We start from the raw sequence: 10,370 nt of genomic DNA on the forward strand, positions 1-10,370 counted from the left end.
AAAACCTGTTTGGGAAAGGCATCCCGCTAGTGGCACACCTGGCCAACATCCGCTGAAATTGCAGAGCGCGAAATTCAAAAACAGAAATACCCATAATATAAATTCATAAAACATACAAGTGTTATACATTGGCTTAAAGATTAACGTCTTGTTAATCCAGCCGCAGTGTCAGATTTCAAAAAGGCTTTACGGCGAAAGCATACCATGCGATTATCTGAGGACAGCACCCTGCATACAAAACCATACAAACATTTTCCAGTCAAGTAGAGGAGTCACAAAAGTCAGAAATAGCGATACAATGAATCACTTACCTTTGATCTTCATATGGTTGCACTCACAAGACTCCATGTTACACAATAAATGTTTGTTTTGTTCGATAAAGTCCCTCTTTATGTCCAAAAACCTCCGTTTGTTGGCGCGTTTCGTTCAGTAATCCATTGGCTCAAAGGCGGTCACAACAGGCAGATGAAAAATCCAAATAGTACCAGTAAAGTAAATGTCAAATGATGTTTATAATCAATCCTCAGGTTGTCTAAATAATCAATCATATTTCAACCGGACAATATAAAGGAAAAACAACGAAAGGTGCGCTCTCGGTCCAGCGCACCAAACAGGTCTGGGACTTTCCACTGTCCACTCATTCAAAGTAGTCATTCTCCCTCATTTTTCAGAATAAAAGCCTAAAACAATGTCTAAAGACTGTTCACATCTAGTGGAAGCCATAGGGAATGTAATCTGGGTCATATCCATTTATATGGTGGATAGGCTTTCAATGGAAAAACACCCATTTCAAAATAATGGCACTTCCTGGATGGATTTTCCATATCATATAAAATCTACCAATTATATGCATATCCTAGCTTCTGGGCCTGAGTAACAGGCAGTTTACTTTGGGCACACTTTTCATCTGGGTGTGAAAATTCTGCCCCCTTTCCCAAACAGGTTTAATGACCGTTCCACAGGTGCATGTTCATGAATTGTTTATGGTTCATCGAACAAGCATGGGAAACAGTGTTTAAAAACTTTACAATGAATATCTGTGAAGTCATTTGGATTTTTACGAATTATCTTTGAGAGACAGGGTCCTGAAACAGGGACGTTTCTTTTTTTGTGTAGTTGAGTAGTATGTACAGGATACACATGGTTTACGCCGCCCAACGAAACGCTTACTTCCAGGGTCCTTCTTGACAATGCAACAACAATAATAAATAACAAAATATAAGTATATGAACATAAAGTAAATGGCTCAGTAAAATATAATAAACATTTTAGCATACGTATAATACACGAAGGCACAATTTATAGTTCAATATTTACACGTGTTTTGGGGAAGGGTGGTTGGGGCAGGTGTTTCAATTGTACAGTATTTAGCAATAATAATAAGAGTCTGGTAGCAGCAGTTGTGATGTGTGTAGAATGAATGTGTGTGGATGACTGTATGTCTGTGTGCATGAGTGAGTGCATGTGTGCTAAGGTGCGGAGAGTCAGTGCAGGTGTTGAGTCCAGTTCCCTCATGGATTTGCAGAGCTCGTACCTGCTTGCCTTGTACGTGTCGTGAGCCACCGAGTCATCAGGGTTCATTTTGCTGACATTGAATGCATTTAAAGTGACATTGTAAGTGTAAGTGTGTGTGTGTGTACCATGATAATTCTGTTGAACTGCAGTGGACTAAATGTTGACCCTTTGTCCTCTTGACAGGATATGCTCATTTCCTGAGTGGGATGCAGTATTGGAAGTTTGACCCGGTGGAGGTGACGGTTTTGGAAGGATACCCACGCTATATCGGCATGGACTTCTTTGGCTGCCCGCTTCCTATTATCGATAAAGCCCAGGAAGAGTCCATATCGCCCGAAGAGGTGAATGGAATATCACGGCCAAATTAATTTGTTTGCTCTTAAGACTGATGTCATTACAATGGGACTTTAGACTGATATAATTGCGTAACATCAGCAGGTTGAATGCAGCTGTTAGTCAATCAGAGGTGAGGACTTGGTTGAAACTTTCATTATGAACCCAGTCTGAGGTCCGTGGCTGTCTGAAGACCACTAGAAATTGAGGTCATATTTCAACAGATGAATTGGGTATATTTCGTTCTATCATCATCCACAATATGATATTTTCTGGTGTAAAATCAATGCACAGGCTTTCAGAGATACGTTAAAGAGCACACGGCCAGCTCTGCTGAATATATATATATATTTCCACTTGATGTATAGCCTTGATTCTTATTTATTGTTGTTCATTTGTTGTCAAACGTTGTTTTATCTACAGATGAGTCTCAATAATATTCCTGTGCAGTCCCGCTTTCTTTCATGCCATTGTTTATCAGGTGTAGCAGTGTAAACCTATTTGACAGGGACCCACATTTTCTCTCCAGACTCATTGGGCTTTCTATTTCACACACAGTTGCTCAAACAGACTCAACGAGGAAGGTCAATTTGTACCTCAAAAACATTGCTTTGCCTTTAACAGTTAAAGGTTACATTACACTCCAAAATCAAAGTTTGTCAGATGTTTTGATACCTTAAAAGTAGTGTCCTAGGTCGTTGATTTCAACAGAACATCTGTTTTGTACATCCCGCTATACGCCACAATCCAAAACGAATGGAAAAGATAAGCACCATTCAATTTACTGTGCTTACCTTACCTAACCTAACTAGGCAAGTCAGTTAAGAACACATTCTTATTTACAACGACGGCCTACCCCGGACGACGCTGGGCCAATTGTGCACTTCCCTATGGCACTCCCCATCACGGCCGGATGTGATTCAGCTTGGATTCGAACCAGGGATGCCTCTTGCACTGAGATGCAGTGCCTTAAACAACTGTGCCACTCTGGAGCCGATATAGCTAGAGGGTTGTGAATTCATCCTGACTTTAGACAAACTTTGAGGCCTGAAGAGATGACAAAGTTTATTTTCGAGTGTAATGTCCCTTTAACACAACATTGATATGATGATTTTACAGTGGTGGAAGCCAAGCATTGCATATCAACAGTGATACCTCATCAGGTAAAATGTCCTTCATGTTCTTCTCTGACTACTCCAAGATGATGCTGTAAACTTTATTCATGTTGTAGCCATTTGTCATGCAGCTAGCGTCAATGAGAAAGCCATTGGTGTTGCAGTGTATCAGTGCAGGCCACTGATACCATTTCCTCACTTTTTTATACATTGTGATCAATCAATCAACCATATTTATTTATAAAGCCCTTCTTACATCAGCTGATGTCAGAAAGTGCTGTACAGAAACCCAGCCTAAAACCCCAAGCAGCAAGCAATGCAGGTATAGAAGCACGGTGGCTAGGAAAAACTCCCTAGAAAAGCCGGAACCTAGGAAGAAACTTAGAGAGGAACCAGGCTATGAGGGTGGCCAGTCCTCTTCTGGCTGTGCCGGGTGGAGGTTATAAAAGAACATGGCCAAGATGTTCATAAATGACCAGCAGGGTCAAATAATAATAATCACAGTGGTTGTCGAGGGTACAACAGCACCTCAGGAGGAAATGTCAGTTGGCTTTTTATAGCCGATCATTCAGAGTATCTCCACCTCTCCTGCTGTCTCTAGAGAGTTGAAAACAGCAGGTCTGGGACAAGGTAGCAAGTCCGGTGAACAGGTCAGGGTTCCATAGCCGCAGGCAGAACAGTTGAAACTGGAGCAGCAGCACGACCAGGTAGACTGGGGACAGCAAGGAGTAATCAGGCCAGGTAGTCCTGAGGCATGGTCCTAGGGCTCAGGTCCTCAGAGAGAGAAAAAGAGAGCAAGAGAGAGAATTAGAGAGAGCATACAGGACACTGGAAAAGACAGGAGAAATACTCCAAATATATTAGACTGACCCTAGCCCCCAGACACAAACTATTGCAGCATAAATAATGGAGGCCGAGACAGGAGGGGTCGGGAGACACTTGTGGCCCTGTCCGACGATACCCCCGGACAGGGCCAAACAGGCAGGATATAACCCCACCCACTTTGCCAAAGCACAGCCCCCACACCACTAGAGGGATATCTTCAACCACCAACTTACCATTCTGAGACAAGGCTGAGTATAGCCCACGAAGATTTCCCCCACGGCATAACCCAAGGGTGGTGCCAACCCGGACAGGAAGATCACGTCAGTGACTCAACCCACTCAAGAGGCACACCCCTCCTAGGGATGGCATGGAAGAGCACCAGTAAGCCAGTGACTCAGCCCCTGTAATAGGGTTTGAGGCAGAGATTCCCAGTGGAGCGAGGGACAGCAAGGGCAGTTCGTTGCTCCAGTGCCTTTCCGTTCACCTTCACAATCCTTCACACTCCTACACTCAATCATAGTACCTACTAAAGAGATGAGTCTTCAATAAAGACTTAAAGGTCGAGACCGAGTCTGCGTCTCTCACATGGATAGGCAGACCATTCCATAAAAATGGAGCTCTATAGGAGAAAGCCCTGCCTCCAGCTGTTTGCTTTGAAATTATAGGAATACTAGGGAGGCCTGCGTTTTGTGACCGTAGCGTACGTGTAGGTATGTATGGCAGGACCAAATCGGAAAGATAGGTATGAGCAAGCCCATGTAATGCTTTGTAGGTTAGCAGTAAAACCTTGAAATCAGCTCTAGGCTTAACAGGAAGCCAGTGTGGAGAGGCTAGCACGGGAGTAATATGATCATTCTTTGGTTCTAGTCAAGATTCTAGCAGCCGTGCTTAGCACTAACTGAAGTTTATTTAGTTCTTTATCCGGGTAGCCGGAAAGTAGAGCATTGCAGTAGTCTAACCTAGAAGTGACAACAGCATGGATTCATTTTTCTGCCACATTTTTGACTGAAAGTTTCTGATTTTTGCAATGTTACGTAGATGGAAAAAAGCTGGCCTTGAAACAGTCTTGATATGTTCGTCAAAAGAGAGATCAGGGTCTAGAGTAACGCCAAGGTCCTTCAGAGTTTTAATTGAGACGACTGTACAACTATCAAGATTAATTGTCAGATTCAACAGAAGATCTCTTTGTTTCTTGGGACCTAGAACAAGCATCTCTGTTTTGTCTGAGTTTAAAAGTAGAACATTTGCCGCCTTCCACTTCCTTATGTCTGAAACATAGGCTTCCAGGGAGGGCAATTTTGGGGCTTCACCATGTTTCATCGAAATGTACAGCTGTGTGTCGTCCTCGTAGCAGTGAAAATTAACATTATGTTTCCGAATGACATCACCAAGAGGTAAAATATATAGTGAAAACTATAGTGGTCCTAAAACGGAGCCTTGAGGAACACCGACATTTTCAGTTGATTTGTCAGAGAACAAACCATCCACAGAGACAAACTGATATCTTTCCGACAGATAAGATCTAAACCAGGCCAGAACTTGTCCGTGTAGACCAATTTGGGTTTCCAATCTCTGCAAAAGAATGTGGTGATCGATGGTATCAAAAGCAGCACTAAGGTCTAGGAGCACGAGGACAGATGCAAAGCCTCGGTCTGACACCATTAAAAGGTAATTTACCACCTTCACGAGTGCAGTCTCAGTGCAATGATGGGGTCTAAAACCAGACTGAAGCGTTTCGTATACATTGTTTGTCTTCAGGAAGGCAGTGAGTTGCTGAGCAACAGCTTTTTCAAAAAATTTTGAGAGGAATGGGAGATTCAATACAGGCCGATCGTATTTTCTGGGTCACGGTTTGGCATTTTCAAGAGAGGCTTTATTATTGCCACTTTTAGTGAGTTTGGTACACATCCGGTGGATAGAGAGCCATTTATTATGTTCAACATAGGAGGGCCAAGCACAGGAAGCAGCTCTTTCAGTAGTTTAGTTGGAATAAGGTCCATTATGCAGCTTGAAGGTTTAGAGGCCATGATTATTTTCATCAATGTGTCAAGAGATATAGTACTAAAACACTTAAGTGTCTCTCTTTATCCTAGGTCCTGGTAGTGTTGTGCAGACTCAGGACAACTGCGCTTTGGAGGAATACGCAGATTTAAAGAGGAGTCCGTAATTTGCTTACTAATGATCATGATCTTTTTGTCAAATAAGTTCATGAGTTTATCACTGCTGAAGTGAAAGCCATCCTCTCTTGGGGAATGCTGCTTTTTATTTAACCTCGTGACAGTATCAAATATAAACTTTGGAATGTTCTTATTTTCCACAATTAAGTTGGAAAAATAGGATGATCGAGCAGCAGTGAGGGCTCTTCGATACTGCGCAGGACTGTCTTTCCAAGCTTGTCGGAAGACTTCCAGTTTGGTGGAGCACCATTTCTATTCCAATTTTCTGGAAGCTTGCTTCAGAGCTCAGGTATTTTCTGTATACCAGGGAGCTAGTTTCTTATTACAAATGTTTTTAGGGGTGCAACTGCATCTACGGTATTACGCAAGCTTAAATTGAGTTCCTCAGTTAGGTGGTTAACTGATATTTGTACTCTGACGTCCTTGGGTAGGTGGAGAGAGTTCTGGAAGGGCATCTAGGAATCTCTGGGTTGTCTGAGATTTTATAGCACGGCTTTTGATGATCCTTGGTTGGGGTCTGAGCAGATTATTTGTTGCGATTGCAAACTTAATAAAATGGTGGTCGATAGTCCAGGAATATGAGGAAAAACATTAAGATCAACAACATTTATTCCATGGGACAAAACTAGATCCAGAGTATGGCTGTGGCAGTGAGTAGGTCCGGAGACATGTTGGACAAAACCTACTGAGTCGATGATGGCTCCGAAAGCCTTTTGGAGTGGGTCTGTGGACTTTTCCATGTGAATATTAAAGTCACCAAAAAATATAATATTATCTGCCATGACTACAAGGTCCGATAGGAATTCAGGGAACTCAGGAAGATGGTATATGGCCCAGGAGGCCTATAAACAGTAGCTATAAAAAAGTGATTGAGTAGGCTGCATAGATTTCATGAATAGAAGCTCAAAAGACCAAAAAGCTGTCGTTTTTTGTAAATTGAAATGTGCTATTGTGAATGTTTGCAACACCTCCGCCTTTGCGGGATGCGTGGGGGAAATGGTCACTAGTGTAACCAGGAGGTGAGGCCTCATTTAACACAGTAAATTCATCAGGCTTAAGCCATGTTTCAGTCAGGCCAATCACATCAAGATTATGATCAGTGATTAGTTCATTGACTATAACTGCCTTGGAAGTGAGGGATCTAACATTAAGTAGCCCTATTTTGAGATGTGAGATATCACAATCTCTTTCAATAATGACAGGAATGGAGGAGGTCTTTATTCCAGTGAGATTGCTAAGGCAAACACCGCCATGTTTAGTTTTGCCCAACCTAGATCGAGGCACAGTCACGGTCTCAGTGGGGATAGCTGAGCTGACTACACTGACTGTGCTAGTGGCAGACTCCACTAAACTGGCAGGCTGGCTAACAGCCTGCTGCCTGGCCTGCACCCTATCTCATTGTGGAGCTAGGGGAGTTAGAGCCCTGTCTATGTTCGTAAATACACCCAGGCTTGGTCCTGTTTGTAGGTGAGTCCCAGAAAGAGGGCCAATTATCTACAAATTCTTTTGGGAGGGGCAGAAAACAGTTTTCAACCAGCGATTGAGTTGTGAGACTCTGCTGTAGAGCTCATCACTCCCCCTAACTGGGAGGGGGCCAGAGACAATTACTCGATGCCGACACATCTTTCTAGCTGATTTACAGGCTGAAGCTATGTTGCGCTTGGTGACCTCTGACTATTTCATCCTAACATCGTTGGTGCCGACGTGGATACCAATATCCCTATACTCTCTACACTCGCCAGTTTTAGCCTTAGACAGCACTATCTTCAGATTAGCCTTAACGTCGATAGCCCTGCCACCTGGTAAACTGGATGATTCGTTTCAAGTCTAATACTGCGGGTAATGGAGTCGCCAATGACTAGGGTTTTCAATTTGTTAGAGCTAATGGTGGGAGGCTTCGGCGTCTCAGACCCCGTAACGGAAGGAGGAGATGACTCCAACCCATTACTTAATGGGGAGAACCGGTTGAAGTTCCTGTCGGCTGAATAAGCGACACCGGTTGAGCATTCCTACAGCATTTCCCTCCAGAAGCCATGAGAAAATTGTCAGGCTACGGGGACTGTGCGAGGGGATTTATACTACTATCTGCTATCCTCGCCGTAAGGCGATCGTTCTCCTGTATATTATGAGTACAGTGACTGCAATTAGAAGGCATAATGTTAATGGTACTACTTAGCTTCGGCTGGTGGAGGTCCTGACGAACCACGTCCAGATAAATCGTCTGGGGTGAAAAAGTTGAATGAAAAAAGTAGAGCGAGGGAAAAAATGTAACTATAAAACGGTCATTTAAAAAGTAAAAAACATACATTTGGCAAGTAGCAACAAACCGCACAGCAGCACGTAAACAAGTCTACAAGCTGTGACCGGATTTGTCATTGATTGCATGATAACTATTTCACATAGCTGAGGTGAAAGAGCCCTTACTTGCACTGGTTGTTTTTGGCTGCAGAGCATTGTCTGTTGAAATGTCTCCCAAACACAGTATTTTAACCATGTGTATGTAAGTATCCCAGGTATCCATCTAACCATCCAACTTTCCTTTTTCTACTTGAATATATTTTTACGATGTAAATAATTTTGTATAAATGCTGTATAATACTTTGATACCAATAAAAAATATATTGGCTTGAATAAAATTACATTTTGTTTTGCAAATGAAGTGTTTCACTAAATTCACTTAGTATTTAGTATTTTATTGGGACCCCCAATTAGCCGCTGCTCTTCCTGGGGTCCAAACCGGAAACAATACAAACAAATAAAATACACAATACAAATACTGAATGTACAAAACATTAGGCACACCTGATCTTTCCATGACATAAACTGACCCGGTGAATACTATGATCCCTTATTGATGTCACCTGTTAAATCCAATCAGAGGAAGGGCAGGAGACAGGTTAAAGAATAATTTTTAACCCTTGAGAGAATTGAGAAATGGATTGTGTACGTGTGCCACAGAGGGTGAATGGGCAAGCCAAAAAATGTAAGTGCCTTTGAATGGGTTATGTTTGTAGGTGCCAGGCGCACCGGTTTGAGTGTGTCAAGAACTGCAATGCTGATGGGGTTTTCATGCTCAACAGTTTCCCATGTGTATCAAGAATGGTCCACCACCCAAAGGACATCCAGCCAACTTGATACAACTGTGGGAAGCTTTGGAGTCAACATGGGCCAGCGTCCCTGTGGAACGCTTTTGACACCTTGTAAAGTCCATGCCCCGACGAATTGAGGCTGTTCTGAGGGCATAAGGGGGTGCAACTCAATATTAGGTAGGTGTTCCTAATGTTTTGTGTACTCATTGTACATAATATTACATAATCTCCGGCCTCTGCCTCATAAACAGGAGATGACTCTTCACAGTTCACATTGTGCCTTAAGGTCATCACCATGACGGCTTGTTACCTAGGGTTATACCTAGCAGTTTAATCTTCTCAACTTGCTCAATCACCACATTATTCAATAATATATCTAAATTAGGTTTATTTAGAATTGAGTGGGTGATTTGTCCCAAAAACGATGCTTTAGGTTTTTGCGCTATTTAGCACCAGCCTGTTGCTAGTTAGCCATTCTAAACTGGCTTGAGCTCTATGTTAAGGGTGTCAGTTATTTATTTTACCGTCGTAGTCGACATGTATACTGGTTAGTCGTCAGCGTACATAGACACACAGGATTTATTCCAGGTCAGTGGAAGATCATTAGTAAAAACAAAATCGCATATCTGACACACGATAAGGAATTACGTCTATTGAAATATTCTGACTAACATTAGGGGACAGACCCGGAGGCGTTACATCTGCCTTCACTAACATTGAATCTCTTAAAGTTGTGGAATGATTATTAGCAGAAAGACTGCATATGGGGGCTGTTTATAACATGCCATATAGCATGAATACCATGCCACAAATTGCAAACATCTAAAACTGTTATCACAGTGCTGTATCAGTAATGTTATTAATCATTGCAACACAATACATTTGGATTGCATCAACTGCATCCTATTGAAGTGCAGGCATTATTGTAAGGATTGTTCCGGGCCAATGTGGACTGTGCTCATGTTCATGAGCTGAGGGCCCAAAGCAGATCTGGTACCAATCTATCCTCCTCACTGAGGTCCAATTGTGTTGAAATGGAACCCAGGTTCTATTGTGAAAGAGGAGGAAGTGAAGCGCTACTAAGGTACACAATAGTACATTTTGGTAGACAGAAGGTGCTCTTTGGCAAAAGGGGTAAATTGGTCATCAAAAAGAAAGGAGGACCAAGGCACTCTTCATATAATTAATTAAAATGCCTTTATTTGTATGGCATGTTCAATAGAAACAAAGTTTTAAAAATCTGACGCGTTTCGGCTGCATATCCTTCGCCACGGAGTACAAAGAAATAATACAATGTCCTCTTTTGAACAGCTTTT

General features: G+C 42.4%; 1 protein-coding gene across 1 annotated transcript in view; it reads left to right on the forward strand.

The window, feature by feature from the left end:
* Nucleotides 1–8,574, forward strand: part of LOC129863628 (stromelysin-3-like) — a 29,840-nt gene extending 21,266 nt beyond the window's left edge. The window contains exon 7 of the mRNA XM_055935751.1: nt 1,699–8,574. Within this exon, the coding sequence (XP_055791726.1) occupies nt 1,699–1,883 (185 nt within the window). The 3' untranslated portion in view covers nt 1,884–8,574. The remainder of the gene's footprint in view (nt 1–1,698) is intronic.
* The last annotated feature ends 1,796 nt before the right edge of the window (nt 8,575–10,370 follow it).

Source organism: Salvelinus fontinalis, chromosome 10 (assembly GCF_029448725.1).
Source record: "Salvelinus fontinalis isolate EN_2023a chromosome 10, ASM2944872v1, whole genome shotgun sequence".
NCBI lineage: Eukaryota > Metazoa > Chordata > Actinopteri > Salmoniformes > Salmonidae > Salvelinus > Salvelinus fontinalis.